Genomic DNA, 18,595 nt, shown 5'->3' with positions numbered 1-18,595 from the left:
TTGGCAGCTTTGCTACTATCATTCAAGATGATTTTTGTAGTAGGGTAGACCTATTTGTAGAAACTAGCTGACAGTCATTCAAGCCATCAGTAAGTCAGTCTGATAGCCAAGCCAATCAGTCTGGTTAGTTCTAAAGTTGTGGAGAGAGAAGTCTGGTGGAAGTTATGTTCACAGAGGACCACAGAAGAAAATACATGGAGAAGGGAGGAAAGAGTTACAGCAGCAAGCCTCTACCTATTGGATACAGAATAGAAAGATTGAAGAAGTAGTATATTAATGCTGGACAAATTAAGGCAGAGCAGAGGGTGAATTGACACTACACTGTGCCTGGATGTTTCTTCAGTGCCAGAATTTGCCTATAAAGCTGTCTCTAGAATAATTCTAGAGTTAATATTGCCAACTCAGTTTAATGAGTTTGTAGAATGTTCGTTTGCCTTTGTGATTGCCTTTGTAGCCATGTGTAGTCTACAGAAAGGTTATGACTAGACAAGCACAGAGAATGGAAGTGAACAGCATGAAATTGTATCTGTAGTTTAACTACCTAGTTTTACTCCATGAAATAGAACTTTCATAGAAAAAAGAACAGCTCAGTGACTAAATGTCATGTCCAAACCAGTAAGCGGTATTGGTACTATTCCTAACCCCCACCCCCACACCCCAATACCAGCAGAATACTAACATTGGCCTATTAAGATACTGTAGGTGTCTGGCTTGGATACCTAACTAGATCGTGATCTAGCTGTTCATAGCACTTGCTATTCTCTACTTTCCATCTTATTATAGTTGCTGTAGCTGGTAAGAACATGTTGCTATATGAGAATCATAGCTTATGTTGGAAAGGAAGTTTTTAGTTTGGATGACTATAGAGCAAAACCTGAAAAGTGCCAAAAATGTACATAAAAATGGATAGTCTCAGAAAGCAGATGATGGCTAAAAAGTCTAAATGTATTATTTCTTTAAATTCATAAGATTTTAAAGCTTGTCTTCACATTTGTGCAATGATGACCTTTTAAGAATTAAATGGTTTTTTTGAAATGGTATATCATGATATGTCTCCAGCTGAGAACTGTCTCAATTTATTCATCTAATCATTAGAACTGTTTTTGGTTACAGACTCATGTATGAAATTCTATTTTTATTTAACTGCTATATTTTTCATTAACTCTACTATACGCTATATGATACAACAAAATAGCATTGAAGATTATTCTGTGTTCTGTATAAGAAAAAAACTGTTGATATATTTTTTGTGAACTTAGTTAAAAAGTGTATTTTAAACACTATAGATTAGAAATAGAATTATGTTAAGAGACTCTCTTAATAAATCATAATCTTGAAATCAGCTATGCATATCCATTCTGAATACAGTGATTACAGTATTAGCTGTCCTAAATACACCAATAATACTAATGGTTATGGTAAATTTTCAAATTCTATCCTAATGTTCCATTGCCAAAATTGATGAAGAAAAATGACAGTGTTAAAAAAAAAAAAAAAAAAAAGTTTCAGAGCAGAACTTATTTTTACTATACTGGGTGCATTTGCAATTCCAAAAAAAAAGTTATATGCAAATGTTTCATCTAACAGTTCAATTGTTTTATGTATTTCTCTTCCTATAGTCAGAGAATTAGAAAGTGTTAATAGTGCTTCTAGCTCAGATATTCTGTAACTCAGAATTCCATTATCCACCCAAGTTAAGTATCAGTAGAAAGTCCAATACAGACAGACTTTGGTTGTCTGTGGCAGTTTTCAACACATGGAAAACTAATAATAGAAAAAGCTATTTCTGTTGAGTGATGTGTAACATGTATATTACGCTTTTCCTTCCTTGGTTTAAATAGCTCTTTTTGATTTGAGGTTTTTGAGGAAGAAACCATATAAGACGTGTACTTTATTTTAAGGCAGAATGCTGTTGCGGTGTACCACTTTCTGTAAGGCTAAGCATATGCTGTAGTAAAGGTTTTAGAAAGCAATCAGCAAATATTGTGTTACAAAGAATACTGTTGTTTGTAACCTGTGCAAACCTAGTGAATGACCAAGTTATCTTAAAAGTGGTGAGCTTCTGAAGAATTATGATAAAATAGGGAGGTGATCGTCCCCCTGTACTCGTCTCTGGTGAGGCCGCACCTCGAGTACTGTGTTCAGTTTTGGGCCCCTCGCTACAAGAAGGACATCGAGGTGCTTGAGCGGGTCCAAAGAAGGGCGACGAAGCTGGTGAGGGGCCTGGAGAGCAAGTCCTATGAGGAGCGGCTGAAGGAGCTGGGCTTGTTCAGCCTAGAGAAGAGGAGGCTCAGGGGTGACCTTATTGCTCTGTATAAGTACATTAAAGGAGGCTGTAGCGAGGTGGGGGTTGGCCTGTTCTCCCATGTGCCTGGTGACAGGACGAGAGGGAATGGGCTAAAGTTACGCCAGGGGAGTTTTAGGTTAGATGTTAGGAAGAATTTCTTTACTGAAAGGGTTGTTAGGCACTGGAACGGGCTGCCCAGGGAGGTGGTGGAGTCACCATCCCTGGAAGTCTTCAAAAGACGTTTAGATGTAGAGCTTAGGGATATGGTTTAGTGGGGACTGTTAGTGTTAGGTTAGAGGTTGGACTCGGTGATCTTGAGGTCTCTTCCAACCTAGAGATTCTGTGTGATTCTGTGTGAAAAAACTCATTATAAGTGATAAGTGATAAGTTATAAGGTATAACTGACCAAATGACAGTAGTTGTTTTTCCACAGAATTCTCTAGCATTAATGACATTGTTTACACTTGCAAAAAAAAACACTTTTTGTATGATAGCTATGTATACAAAAGAATATGGTAAAACTGCAAACTATTCACTTTTTTGTTGTTGTTGTTATGTTTATTTTCTTTAATTTAAAAATAGGAGGTGGAATTGTCAGATAGTTTGAGGCTTTTGATCCCTTTAAGGGAAATCTGATGTTCCGGTTTGATCAGCAGCAGTTCAGTTTTAGCAGATTTATATATTGGAACTAGGTTGACTAACTTACTTAAAAGACTATTTTTTGGACTGGCCTTTTGACGGTTATGTGCCCAATCATACACATCTTCTGTTTGAATAAGTTGCATCACATCAAGAGTAAAAAGTAAAGAAGATAAAATTTTCATAAACCCATTAGGTTTTTATCATTGAGCAAGGGTATGTGCAAGAGAGAGTCCTTACTTGAATAGCTTATTGTTATGGAATCATAGAATGGGTTGGGTTGGAAGGAACCTTAAGGAACGTTTAATTCCAGCCCTGCTGCCATGGTCTTTGATGATTGCTCAAAGCCCCATCCAGCCTGGCCATGAACACTTCCAGCATGGAGCATCCACAGCTTCTCTGGGCAACCTGTTCCAGTGCCTCACCACCCTCAAAGTGAAGTATTTATTCCTAATATCGAATCTACATGTAAATCTACCCTCTTTAGTTTAAAGCCATTCCCTCTTGCCCTACCAGTCCCCTCCCTGACAAGGAGTCCCTTCTCAGCTTTCCTGCAGGCCCCCTTTAAGTACTGGAAAGCCACTGTGAGGTCTACGTGAAGCCTTCTCTTCTCCAGGCTGAACAACCCCACCTCCCGCAGCCTGTACTCATAGGAGAGGTGCTCCAACCTCTTTTTCTTTTTAGCCATGCTCAGGGCTCATTCTAAAAACTCCATGTCTTTCTTGTGCTGGGGGCCTCAGAGCCAAATAAAAATAAAATAAAAAGCATATGTCAAAAAGTATGATTAGGTTTAAAACAGATGAAAAATAAAACCTTATTTTCTGTGATAACGTATTTGGAAATGTTCTTTAAAAATGAACTAATAATTTGTAGTTGTTGGCTGTGTTTCCTCGTAGAACCATTTCTTAGTCTTTATTTTGTTTTCTGACAATCTTATTATTTTTTCTCTCCCAAGCAGGTTAATTGGCAAATTTTGTAGTATTATGTATGTAAAGCGTATGTTCAGTCATCCCCATTTGTCCGTTTCATCTAGCATGAATTTTCTTGTATTTGTATATATTTATGTTTATATTCCAGTCATCTTGGTAGGTTTTTCCTCAATTTCCCACAATTCTATTCTTTGTCCCCTAAACTCATTAAGAAATATTGCTTTAAAAGCTTCAGTTATTTCTTTCTCTTTCTATCACAAGTATTACTCAGGCATGTTGGGTAGGTAGCTTTCAGGTTATTTTATAGTAGGCTTGTGTATTTATAAGTAGTTTGTATGTATTTAATGATTTTTTGGACAGCTTGTATTTCTAATAAGAGTTTCCATGCTTCATTCATCATACTTGAAGAAAAAACATTTTGTGAGTTTCTATTGATTAGTTAAATTCTTGAAAGTATGTCCATCACATCCTAGTTCGCAATGCTAAGATATGCTTCCAATCCTATATAGATATATCTATCTCAGTGCTAATTCAATTTAGGTAGTTCTAGTAGTTTAGGTAATTCTGGACATTACTAGAAAGATATATCCAATAAAAACAGACTTTCCTTTAGTGGGCAATTTCATACAATCAGATTGGTGAACAGGCCAATATTGTCCTTGAATATGTAAATACAGATTATCAAGTAAGAATTTGCAGTTTACCTTTGTATCTACTACTGTTAATACAATTATTAGAAGAACTCTTTGAACTGTATGATGTATGTAATTCACATACATCAAAAAGTTTAAAAAGTTCTAAATCTCAAATAAAGGTGGCAGAAAGGCTACATTTTAGTGGCTGTTGTGTCAATGACGAAAGGTGGATTTGTTAACCTGACTGAAGAAAAAAAAATAATAAAAAGATATCAGCATGTAAGAAATGCCTACTGGGACAAAGGGATTCAACCCTGCTGATAAGATCCCCTAGATGGACACAGTAAGATCCTGTAGATGGACAGTGAAATGAAATTATCTTGTTAGATTTAAGAGGAATTAATTGATAAATTGATAAAAACATTGAAAAATGTTTTTAGCACACTATTTCTAGCACACTAACACTACCTATCCTTATGTTTGATTGATGTCATGACAGGAGGCTATTACCGCTCCAAATCTTAACCATCCTGTTGAACTGCTACACATTCCTTCTGGCTGATTTTTCAGTCAGTCATCAGTGACAGCTGTACATCTACCACTTCTTTCCCATCTGTCGAATGTGGCTCTTCACCAGCCCTGCAAGTATGCCCCACAGTCCTAATCCTTTTCTACATCAGCCTCATGAAATGACTTCTGATCCACTCAGGGTATTAATGGACTTGTAATCAACAATCTCACCTCTTAACGGTGTTCTATGTTTCATTTGCCCAGCTTGGTCACATTTCTGGGATGTTATGCCTTTATCAGGAGGCATATGATTTTCTTTTCCAGCTCTGTCAAAGTATTTACTTTTTAGTCTCAAAATGAACAGGCTGTAATTGTATGCTAGTTGTGTGTGTGTGTGTGTATACCTTGTTTTTGTTTTATCTTTTTTTCTCTACAGCTTACACATCTGTATTTTTAAACTCACATTATTTTTTTTTGTTGTTGTGGCTCTTACATATTCTGTCAGTGAATTAAAAATAAAATATATTCATATCCTGTAAACTGCATTTTTGTATAACTGTTTCTTGTGTGTGTGTGTGTGTATGTTTTTAATGGTTGGTTGAGGTCATTGTTGGCTTGAGAGTTTGCCGTTTGATTGTCTGTGGTTCCTTAAATATTTACTGAGGTCCTTGTGACAGCTATGACCCATCTTCACCTTTGTATTTTGTATGGAATAGCACCTAGGCCTCTCTAATCTCTTCAACAGGCTTGTAAGTATGGATCAAGCTGTATCAGACCTTTCACTCAAAGGGCAGCTAAATACGTGTTTCTTTACCATCAGCATCAACAGGAATTTTAACAGGTCTGTCTGAGACTGGACTAAGACTTAGTACATCCTAGATGCACTTGTCTTTCTATTGAGGCTTGTGTCCTCTTCACCATTTCTCCAGTTTCTCTGCTTTGGTATCTTTTTTAAGTGCAGTGGGACAGAATATGATATTTCACATTGATCTTGCTTAGCCTTGGAAGTAATTTTTCCTGGACTTAATTTGACTGTTAAACTTGCTGCTTATACTTCCTCTATCTGTTGTCGGAAATCATGTGGCAAGCTTCCTCTGTTCATGGTACTCTCCCTTTATCGGAACACTTGTGTGATAGTTCTCTGAATTCATTCTCTTCTGTAATTCAGGTGGTTCCTGACAGCAGCAGGCAAGTGTTGAAAGCTCTTGTGCTGCTTCACCTGTTGTGACAAAACTGAAACATGCAGCTCTTCTGTAGTGTAAACATACATTTATAATCATCATTTCAGTAAAATGATACTCAGATACTTTACAAACTATTTTTGATAATTAATATAAGTCATCCCTCTTAAAATGCGTATATGGGATCTTTACTGGGGTCTATATTAGGGCCCGTGCTGTTTACTATGTATTAGATAGTGGGATTGAGTGCACGCTCAGCAAGTTTGTGGATGACACTGAACTGAGTGGCGCAGTTGATGCAGTAGAGGGAAGGTGTGCCTTCCAGAGGAAACTGTACAGGCTTGAGAAGTGTGCGCACATAAAGCACATGAAGTTCAACAGAGCTAAGTGCACGGTACTGCGCTTGGGTTGTCCCGAACATCAGCACAGACTGGGAAATAAATGGATTGAGAGTAGCCCTGAGGAGAAGGTCTTGGGGTTGTTGGCTGATGAAAAATTGAACATAAACCAGCAGTGCACACTTGCAATCTAGAAAGCTGACTGTATCCTGGGCTGCATCAAAAGAAACATGGCCAGCAGGTGGATGGAGGTGATTCTCCCTCTGTACTCTGCTCTCCTGAGACCCTACATGCACTACAGCCTTCAGCTCTGGGACCCCAGGATAAGAAGGACATGGAGCTGTTAAAGCGAGCCCAGAAGAGGGTCAGAAAAATGATCAGAGGGCTGGAGCACTACTCCTTTGAAGAAAGACTAAGAGAGTTGGGGTGTTTAGCCAGGAGAAGGCACTTGGGACACCTTGCAGCATTACAGTACTTGCAGGGAACTTGAAGACGGAGAGAGACTTCTTACAAGAGCATGTAATCATAGGACAAGGGATAATGGTTTTAAACTGAAATAAGGTAGATATAGACTAGATAGAGGGAAGAAATTCTTTACTGAGAGCAGTAAGACACTAGAATAAATTTGTGAAAGACGTGGATGCTTCTTCCCTGGAGCATTTGAGGTCAGGTTGGATGGGGCTTTGGGGAAGCTGATTTAAGTGAAAAATATTCCTGCCTATCTTTCTTCAAAAAAGAAAGCTTAACATAATACTTCCTGAGTTTTGATATGCCTTGTCCCCACCTATGTTAGGATTTTACCCCCAGTCTATTTTAGATACCGTTCTTCAGTGAGAAGAATGGACATGCTCAAGAGTTGTGGACATGCTCATCTTTCCATATCTTGCATAGAACAGGACGAAAAAAGGAGCAAGGGTTTTCCTTCAGTAGATAATAAAATGGAAAGCTTCCCAGTGTCACATGACAAGTCTGAGAACGCCCACAATGTAAATGTACGTGGGGACTGCATGTTTCACAGGTTGAGTTTCTAGTGGAAAAAACCCTCTCTACATAATATTCCCTTCTGCTGAGATTTGAAAGCTAGTAGTGTGAACAGGAGTCAGCTAGGCTGATGGTTCTTTTGCCTTTAAATTCCGTGAAAACAGAAAAAATTCTGAGAATTTTGTGTGAAAAACACACAAATCATCTTTTAGGTCTTCATGATTAAACAGGTTCCATGAAAAGTCAAAATAAAGTTATAAGAAGTGGTGTCAAAACAATAAAAGACAAATTAGGCTGATTTGGTTAAATCATAAAGAGAAGCATAGGATGGAATTGAGCAGTTTAGTACATAAAAATAAAACAAGTTAAGAAAAAAAACGTGAGCAGGAGCCATCCAAATGAAAGGGAAAAAGGGAAAAAATGGAGCTTGAAGACAATGCTGTAGGTAGAGCAAGTCATGAGATGTTTTTCCTGTTAAACTGTTTTCCTTCTAAACTAAAGAAGAGAGTGTATGAACATTGCTTACAGGAATTTGTGTATCAAATTTAAATATTTGAATAAATACTCAAATGTTTAATGAAACCATGATTAGAATACTATTATTATATGGGATTGATCTTGCAAAAACAGTTTATTGGAAAATAAACTATCTTCTTTAATTTTATTTATTTAATTTTAGGACTAAAGAGAATGGCTTCAAGTTGTGCCAGGGGAGGTTTAGGTTGGAAATGAGGACATTAAAAATCAGGCATTTCTTCTCAGAAAGAGCAGTCAGGCATTGGAATGGGTTGCCCAGGCAGGTGGTGGAGTCACCGTCCCTGGCAGTGTTTAAGGAGAGGTTGGACGTGGTGCTTGGGGACATGGTTTAGTGGGGTGAAATTGGTGGTAGGGAGATGGTTGGACCAGATGATCTTGAAGGTCTTTTCCAACCTTAATGACTCTACGATATTATGATTCCTATGAATGCTAGCCTGTGTATAATGAAGAATACTCCCTATGCAGCACAGCCAGGATACTATGGTAATTGTTTTTCAAAAGTGTAAGAGTAAGAAGGGATTTAATTCATATCATTTTCTCAAATCACAGTTCCTTTTGAAACTGGCTGAATGAATGCCTTCAGATTCATAGCTATTTGGGAGTAAGCAGATTGAGGCAATACGACTAAGTTTTCAGCTCTACTGAAAACAGTGACAGCATTTTATTTGAGTTTAGTGGAACTGGCTTGCTTCTTAAACATACATTTTATCTAAGGATGTATGACATTATTTTTTTATTATTATTATTCAGTATTAAAAAAAAATAATCAGAAGAACGTTTCATTTGTATTCTTATGTTGATTATGTTGATTATGTTCTTGTGTTGATTTCTAAATTCATAATTTAGAATTAAAAGAATTCAGAAACTCTGGGTTTTCTTGTTAAATAAGTCTGATCCCTGTCTGCTTTGAGGAACCATTCTGCATGAACTTCAGTGGGATTAGGTTCAGGCTCTGTCCTAAATCAATGCGTAATAAATTTGTTTCTTTAAAGATGGCAAAGGCAGACCATATTCAGTAAAAATCTTTTGGTCTTCAACTGCATCATTGTTCTGTTTTGTGACACATAAAACCTAATTAATTATTGAGAAACAGCAAATGGGAAATCAGTGAGAGCTTTAAGTGCATATAGGATAATATAGTCTGAGATGCTCTGGTGAGATCAATGCATATAGAAATTTGAGTTCAAAATTAAAGCTTAATCCAGCAAACCGCTCCATGTTTAGTACCTTTAAAAATACCAGGGATTCCATTTGGTCACAGCAGCCTACATGCACAGAGAATTCACTGGATTTGTTCCAAATTTTTCAGCTTTGTTATTTTGTTGATGGATTTGGCTTACAGACAGACCTTAACTTTATTAACTCTGAAAGGTGTTTATCTCATGATCTGGTTCCTATGCGATAACCTTTTTGAAAACAATCCTTATATGTTGCTTTTAACAGAAATGTCTGGTGGCTTGGAATTAGTAAATATTTGGATAAAAATTTAAAGCATAAAGATTGTATCTTTCATTTTTGTTTTTGCTCACTATCCAAAATAATGGTATTATTCAGAAACACATTGCAAAGAAATCAGTACGAATCCTTGAACATCAAAGACATAATGAGAGTATTCTCATATCACTAGCCATGTAATAGGATTACATATTCAAAATATGGAGTTGTCATTAATGAATTATGACTGCCACGTGACCACTGCTGTTATGAATAGCTGTTATAAAACAGAAAACATTTTAATTCAATTTTCAGCTTCAGATACTTGCATGTCAACTGCACAAAAACTTGAGATCCCATATTTGAATCATTATACCTAAAATTACGGAAATTCTTTTTTAAATGCATTTTTTAGCTTTCGATAAAAATCTACTTTTTTATTTTAGTTTATTTTTCTTTCAGTTCATTTTACTTCAGGACACGTATAATCATTGGAAGATAGAGATGGGAATTATAAGACAAGCTCATAAGATTTTGATATTTTTTGTTGTAATACTCCAAGGCTAAGGTTTTAATTATAATCAGTATTTAAATATTAGGAGTTACGATTAATATTGGTTAGTTTTTAAGTGTGAGGCTGAGAATTGCAGTATGGTCAAAAAGTAAAATTAAGTGTTTTGAAGCAGTGTAGTCTACAGACATGCTGCTGTAACTTCTTAACAGCACGGTAGACTGCTTTATGGAGCTGGTGATTACAAAGATCCACTTTAACCATTTTTTTCTTACTGGCAGGTGTCCCACTGGCCTGAGGCCAGCGGCTGTGAGTGTACTACAGCTTGTGGTTTACACCAGAGTGTAGAAAATGGCGACACCAGCTGGCTGCACATAATTAAGCTGATTGCCGTCTGACAACTTGCACTATGATACAGATATGTGATAAATATATAGAATATTTTACAAATCTGATCCTCTGACATATTTTATGTGCTTTTCTTCTCCTTAACAGATATGATATCTGCACTTATAAAAACAAGCCTTGTGGAACACTCGGTAAGATTATAAAGAGAAATTTCAGCTTCTATTTGCTGTTTGTTTCCTTGCTTTATACTCAGCTACTGATTTATCAGCTCATTAGATCTTTTTAAGTATATGCTTTCAAAATTTTGCAGTTTTATAAACATGCACAGTAAAAGGTAACCTACATGGATTTATGCTTTGATAGATTACAGGAATTTTAGATAAAGCGAGCTACTACTGGAGATTTCATCTCTGACAGCTGTAATGCTGATAAATCCTAGCAGATTACTCAGATTTACCAAGCAACAATTACTGGAGAGGACTATTTTTGTTTAACCTGTCTCCATGAGCTATTATAAAAAACAAACAGAAGACCTCAGGAAGGTTTAAAAAAAAAAACACACACACAGAGAAACCAGAAAAGAAACAGGCTTTGAGGTTTTACACTGTTGCTGTGTTTTACACAGAGAGTACAGCCTCAGACTTTTCCTTCCACAGACTTGGAAAAAAATAACAGTAATATAAATTATAGTGATATTGAAACTCCTTAAAACAGTGCTTTGACAATAAAGAAAAACACATAGCAATCCTAGATGCAGGATTGTTCTCTTTATACTTAAATTTGTTGGCAGAAATTACTTACTGTATCATAGTTGTTACCTGTAGTAGTGCTTTAGTATATGAAAACATCTAATATATGAAACGTTATTGAAAGACTAATACGGTATTTTTATATTTTTTTTCAAATGTACTCTGAAGTAATTAAATATATAATTCTAGTTCAGCGAGTTAATATTTTTAAGGTTGTTAATATTTTTTTCATAATGAGAGCTCATAACTGTATTTTCTTTGTCTTCCCCTGTACTACTGTATGCTTGATAGCCTTAACTCATGTTGATTTTTTTACAAGTACCACTCAAGTCAGCATGACACTTTTGGCAAAGGGAAGTAGTTTACATGAGGAGAAAGGTATCAGAATTTTTTTTTGCCAGTTCTAAATATAAACAATATTCACAGCATGTATTAGTAAAAGGCAAAATGTAATGATAAATTTCTAAATGTAATTGGTTTACTTTGACATCTGTGTGGAGGAGTCAAAACTGAAGAGACTGTTTATATTGATGTCAGGGTTGTCATTACAAGTGTTAAGAGAGTTTGAAAGGGAGTACATTCACCCACAAGCTATCTGATATTTATATGTGATATTTTTAACACACATCGTTCATGTACTAGTCCTCACTGTATCAGACTTCTGGATAAAGGCAGATTCTGCTTCACTTGAATCCAGTGTAACAGACAGGATAGACTTTGGCTTTTTTTTTTCTTTAAACCAAAAGGCTTGAGTAAATAAAAATAAAAACCACATACGATATCAGAGTATTGTTATCAGACCGTTGGCAGTAAAACCACAACAATGTACTTGCATTATTGGCATTGAATTCAAAAAGAGGCCAGCCCCCACAGTCCTCTTCTGCAAGGCATTTAGTATGCTTAAGTCCCACTGACCTCCAGTAGCTGAAGTTAAGCATATATTTAAGGGGTCTGTGAACAACAGTCTCAGATCTCAAAAGATCAGAAGAAATCTGAATCATTGGTGTTCCAGGAAGAAACGGAATTAATGGATTTACTGTGGGATAGATACCTCTTTCCTGTTCCTAGGGAGTCTTACATAGAACAGCATGGAAGAGATGTAGTTCTTCAGATGTCTTTGGAGCAGCTGTATGGCTGCAGTGAAACACAACTCCTTTTTTCTTTGATCTGAGATGTAGTCTGGGTTCTTGACTTGACCTCTGTCACTTTCTGCAGACATGGTATTTAATTATATATCATTAGTCTGGTCCTGTAAGTCACTTAGCAAGCACTCAGTTAAGAGATCTGAAGATAGAGATGACTTTACCACCTAGATATGGTGAACTTCTCAAGGAAACATGGTAGCTGTTACACAAGCATCACCATGTTGTCCTCAGAATGTCCTGCTCAATTAGAATGGCATAGTTTAGACAGGTGAACTGTAATTGTATTTTTTTTACAGGTTTCACGCAGCAAACAATGTACGAATTTTTCTCTGTGTCTAGTCCTTCTTATTCTGATGCTTCATCCTGTCCTCAGTGGTCATTGTCTACTGGAGTGATTTGATTTTGATGTTTTGATGGAAATTCAATGAGCAGACATTGTCCCCTTTTGCCCATGTTGGTTTTGTTCTCTAAGTAGTTTTGGTGTGTGCAGGTTAGATTTGTTTTGGATAAAACCAAGTCAAAACACATATTTCTTAAATGCTCCATATGTGCCTAAGGGAAATGTTAGGGTCTAAGTCACTGCTTGAACTGTATTCTTGATATGCACTGATACTATTTTTTTTCCTGTAGAAAGCTCTGAACCACTTGTAGGGAGGAAGTTTCACCTATGGGAGTAAACTAGTCCAAAGTAGAGAGTCCAACCCACATACAAAGATAACATTAGGAGCCTAATGCCAGTGTTTTACTCTACTGACCAACTCCTTCTGCTCCAAATTAATTGCTCGTGGAAGCAGGAAGCACTTATCTTATTACTGATGTAATAAGATGTCATCTTATTACTTGCTTGCTGATCGTTCAAACAGAATAGCTTGAAGTGCCTGCTCATTCATAAAAGAGTATAATTCTGTTCCCCCCCCCCCCCCCCCAAACGCATTTTCCCAGCTATTGTTCTTTTACAGCGTAAACTGTGCAGGTTACTTCCTTAAAGAAAGCATTACTGCTGCTTTCGCATAAGAAACCTTAGGGAATACACTAAATAAATGTGATGCTTAGAGATTTTGCTGCTTTAGTAGCAGCAAATTAATGTCTGCAATATGTTGTGTGATATTCTGTTGCTAAAGAATGTGCAGGATACTGAAGAGCCATGTTCTGGAAATGCCAGTGGCTTGCTTTCTCTAAAAAAAAGTTTTTTAAAGCACTTATAATGCAATAAGGTTTTAATTCTAGAAGATAATGGGTGATAAATGGAAGAGACTTCCATGGTTAAACGAGTGCTTGTTATTAACTTATCTCCTCTCTCTTCATTGATGCATTCGATTTTGTTTTTATAATTTTTTTTTTAAGTACCATGTGGGGCTTTTCATAGCTAAAAAAGTTGCTTGTATGTTTTTATGAACCCACTAAACTTAAACAGATTTCTTTAGAAAAATAATGTGGATACATTTTGCTTTCTTCAGGCTCAGGAATGTTAAAATAGAAATGCTTTCTTGAATTCCCTCTCCTGGCTCAAGTTACTAGGTGGTCCCAAGTTACCAGAAGTAAAATTTATAAATCTAACCCCTAGTCTAGACATTTTCCAGCACTGACTGCAGTTCAAAAAATATTAATGTCTAGCCGGCAAAGTGAAATTCCCCCCAGTGATTTTGCAAATGACTAGAAAGTTAACCTTTTGCCAACTGCTCCTTCTGTGCATAGAGGTTATTAAAAAGAATCCAGGCATTTATAACTAGGGCTTTTAAGACTGAAACACCTTGGCATGACCCTTTGTGTCTCCTTCTGTTTATTCAGGCTTGGCCTCTGTGGCTGGAATGTGTGAGCCTGAAAGGAGCTGCAGCATTAATGAAGACATTGGCCTAGGTTCAGCTTTTACCATTGCACATGAGATTGGTCACAAGTGAGTGAGTTTAAAAAAAGACTATGTTTTAATGTATCACCTTTTTAATATTAGTTTAATAATAGATATCATTATTTTTTCTGCATGGCTGTACCATCTCTGTTCTGGTGCTCCATGTTTCTTGTATATAGTATTCATGAGTGGCAGTACATTTTATTTGGTATATATTACCAAGGGCTTTAACTTTAGAACTGAAGACTCATTGTTTACCCTTTGATTTCAGATTCCAGTTTAATCTGTGCTTTTGAGATTTGGCTCACACCCTCCTACTCTGTTTCATATTCTTAAATATTAGGCTTTGAAAAATTTCCCTCCCCCTCCCTCCACATTTCTTTATGAAACAAAAGTGGTTAAAAGTTTTTTTTGTTTTTGTTTTTCATTATTTTATCTTAAATATAATTCAAAGTATTCTGACTAAAGCATTGCTTCTGTTGCCAGTATTCATATGCTTTCAGTCATCTTTCACTCAAGCATGAATTATGTAAAATATTCATAACATCATCTGTATATTTTAAGCACTGGCATATCATTTTAAAGAGCATGATGATATGAGAGTGCAAAAATCTGAATGCAGATCAGTCTGGGCATATTTCAGGTCCTCCCTTGAAAGACAGTGCCATTAGTATGTTGTGATGACTTTAAAAAGGCACCTTCTATTATCAAGCGGTTTCCTTTTTGTTTATGTGGGTTGACCAACGCTGAGTTATGGATGATATGTTTTTCCAAACATTAGCTGATGCAACTGCTAAAAGTTCCAATGCAGACTGAAATGGAAGCTATCGATCTGCTGATCAAAAGCAGGAGTTGGAAGTAAACACTTATTTTCAGCCCACCTATCATGCAAGATAATTACTTGGCAAGTACGATCTCATATTATGTGTGAAAAGAACACTTTAGTTACACTGAAGTAGATGAATTCAAAAATTCAAAAGCAATTGTATAAGATCTAAACAAAAATAATTTAAAACACGTGTAATTCTTGTAATCTTCATTTCCTTCCTTCTTTTCCTTTACTTGAATTGAAAAGGATAGCGTAAAGAAAAATATATTTCCAATGTTGCGGAAAAAGCTCCTTCAAATCACTTATACATCTGAAAATCTTATTAATAGTAATACGTAACCTTGTGGTGAATTTGAGCCACATGTTCAAAAAGAAAAAAAATCCCCATCTTCATTCTAATCTGTATGTCATGTCACTACATACTTCATGAAGGTTATTCCAGTGAAGCATAAAAATAATCTGAGTGTATGCAGCTATGTTATTATTCAAAACTGGCATGATGACAATACTTGGTTTAAAAAACTGAGGCTTTGATTAGAATCTCAGGAGAAACTACATCCATAGGATATATTCTCTGATCATAGGCTTTTTGTTAACCATCTGTGTTTACTACAATCGATGTCTCTTGGCTTCTTTTACATAAGGTCTTTTGAAATTCTGAAATCTCAGCTCTTTGAGGTTTTCAACTTGTCCTGTAGCTTGAATGACATGTCAAATGGTGTTTTGAAAATAATATAGAAATCATATTCACTTGATTTTATTTGATACACAGTGAATTAAGAAAATCATACTGGAAGTATGGAGTTAAAAACTGACCTTTTTATGAGCTAGATACCTTCTATAAAAACTAGGAAAAATATGTGGGTAAAAGACCTTCAAGATTTATATGTTTTGTGCTATCCACACATCACGAGTGAATGGGAATTCACTCGTAATGAGACTGAATGCCTATGTGACTAAATCAAGGAAGTTATTACTTCCTTTTGTCTTCCTCTTCCCTTCAGTGGCTATTATTAAAGTATGTACTAGAAGGTACTTGCCTGTGTGTAAAATAATAATTTCAAGGAGTACTGTAAACTTTTCTTTCGCCATGCCAAAATGATAGCTTTTCTCTTCAGACATACCTGGGAAATAGGAAATTGGCTTCATTGTCAAATGAAAGATAGAAGCACTTAAATGACAAGTCTACATTGAATATATGATTTACAACAACAACAACAAAAAAAACACTTTATTAATTTAGAATATACTATGGAATGCTAAGTTAAAAAATGTTGAGCTGAGGAATAAAATTCCTCTTGTGATTAAGAGACCAGTAGAGATAATACAGATAGATTTTTCCGTGATTTCTCCAAAAGTGGCATTATAATACTTCTCTGATGGAATTATGATTCTATTTACTAGTTTCTATTAGGTTAATAAATTTGGGAATTAAAGGAAGGCCTTCCAGAGAAGAGCTTATGGATACTAGTTGATGAACAGTTGGACATGAGCTGGCAATGTACATTTGCAACCCAGAAATCCAGTTGTATCTTGGACCACATCAAAAGATGCATGGCCAGCAAGTTGAAGGAGATGATTCTTCTGCTTTGGTGTAGTGTGACCCCACCTGAAATACTGCATCCAGCTTTGGGTCCCAGTAGAAGAAATATAGGGACCTGCTAGAGTGAGCCTAGAGAAGGGCCGCAAAAATTATCAGAGGGCGGGAACACCTTTCCTATGAAGAGAGATGGGGTTGTTTAGCATGGAGAAGAGAATGTTCTGGGGAGACCTTCTTGCAGCCTTTCAATACTTAACAGGGGCTTATAAGAAAGAGTTTTTACCAGGATGTGTAGTGACAGGACAAGGAACAATGGTTTCAGACTGAAAGGGAGTAGATCTACATTAAATGTATGGAAGACATTTTCCACTGTGAGACTGGTGAGGCCCTGGCACAGGCTGCCCAGAGAAGCTGTGGATGCCTCATCCCTGGAGGTGCTCAAGGCCAGGCTGGATGGGGCTTTGGGCAGCCTGGTCTGGTGGGAGGTGTCCCTGCCCATGGCAGGGAGTTAGAACTGGGTGAACTTTAAGGTCCCTTCGAACCCAAACCAGTCTGTGATTTTGTGAAATGATTTGCTGATCTGGTCTGACTTTCTGTATATCACGGTATAGTACATTTAACTGATTTGCCCTTGTATTGATCCCAGTAACTTGCATTTGGTCAAAGTTTTTTTATCCAGAAAAGCACTTAGTCTTGAAAACTTAGAGACAGAGAGTGTGAGTGTGATTACTATGTCTTGTCGTACTTTCCGTTAAATATTTATAAGTAATTTTTAAAGTATCTTTTTGGCTTCCTTACAGTTTGTAGCTTTTATATGTGTATATCTTAGTTTTTGTGCAGATAAGCCATGTGTAGTCAAGACTCAAACCCAGCTGTTTTTATTGTAGACATCCGTAACACTTTGATTAACTCTGTGTTGCATAAATAATGGTGATAGACTGAGTTTTATGGTTGTTTCTCTCTATGTATGGTTTTGAGAAAAGCCTTGTATTGATCTTAATACTTCTGTTAATCAGATAAAATTCAGAGTGGGCCACTCAGGCTTCATAATAGTGACTCTAAAAACTTGATTTATAATGCTTGACTTGCCATTAGATTATGTATTTCACACTGAAGAAATACTTAAGATTTCTGGTAAGCAAAAGTCAAACCAGTCCGGATTTCCCTTCATGGCAGGAGTGACAACTGAGTGTGTGTAGCCCCTGCATTGTCAAACAGTTTGACTTTCTCTTTGCGAAGAAAAACACTTTGCAGGCTTGAATATGCTGTTATGGTCAGACAAGTGTAACATACAAGATCCAGTCCCATTTTCTGTTCCTACCAGCTGAGTTTGGTGCCTTTTCAGTCTGTACTTTTTTTTACTAGGTTACTTACTGAACTGCCGAATTTGCTTCATGCGTGCTGTACAGGATGCTGATTTAACAGATAAGGTTCCTTTGAATGGATGTCCCTAAAAGATAGATATAATGATATTCATTGTTGCAGTCCTACAGAGTTAGCTGAGCTCTGGAAGCTAAATAACAAAGGTAAAAAGAACAAGGAAGATCAAAGAGGAAAAAACCATGAGATGTAAAAACGGGAGGATGGTGGACTGAGCTTAAAACAGAACTACCCATAAAATGCAAAGTAGGGAAAAGATTTGCCAAAGGTAGATCTCTGTTGAAGGTTTTATGAGCCAGGGAGCCAAAATGAAAGTCTGGTGTTCAGCAGTTGTATCTTGATGAAAATTAAAAAAAAAATAAAAAAAATAAAAAAAAAAATTATAAGCTAATGAATTAAATTGGCTTCAAGATGGAGAAGATCGTGTTTTCTAGGAGGATTTAGTTCTGAATTAGTTCATACAGCTAAAATATACCTGCAATTGTAGCATTTTTTGAAGTCTTTTTTAGTCCATATGCAAAGTAGGAAAATAGCACAAATAACCCCAGCTGCCCATATTAGAAAGTTGGTCTTCAGTGCTGGAATAGAAATTTCTAATTTAGGACAAAATCTTCCTGGAGGCATTTTCAGGGAAGCTTTTGTCTTTTCCTCATTCACTGGTAATTGGTGAGCTTTGTGATTGATCAGTAAAACCTTGTCTGCTTTATAAGACATCAGTTTTAGAATAAGATATTTCCTGGAAGAAATGTGTGTATGCATTGTAAAAACCACCAAGA

General features: G+C 36.4%; 1 protein-coding gene across 10 annotated transcripts in view; it reads left to right on the top strand.

Moving 5' to 3' along the window:
- ADAMTS6 (ADAM metallopeptidase with thrombospondin type 1 motif 6) overlaps positions 1-18,595 on the top strand; it is a 155,294-nt gene that overhangs the window by 48,802 nt on the left and 87,897 nt on the right. For 9 of the 10 annotated variants that reach the window (XM_038170500.2, XM_038170502.2, XM_038170505.2 and 6 more), the window contains 2 exons: positions 10,478-10,521; positions 14,013-14,118. The exons of the other annotated variant lie outside the window; for it this stretch is intronic. In XM_038170500.2, coding sequence (XP_038026428.1) covers positions 10,478-10,521; positions 14,013-14,118 — 150 coding nt within the window. The remainder of the gene's footprint in view (positions 1-10,477; positions 10,522-14,012; positions 14,119-18,595) is intronic. 10 annotated transcript variants of the gene reach the window in all.

The sequence above is a fragment of the Anas platyrhynchos genome, chromosome Z, assembly GCF_047663525.1.
Source record: "Anas platyrhynchos isolate ZD024472 breed Pekin duck chromosome Z, IASCAAS_PekinDuck_T2T, whole genome shotgun sequence".
NCBI classification, from domain to species: Eukaryota; Metazoa; Chordata; class Aves; order Anseriformes; family Anatidae; genus Anas; species Anas platyrhynchos.
The sequence above is the reverse complement of the archived record's forward strand: the minus strand, read 5'-3'. Positions and strand labels throughout refer to the sequence as shown.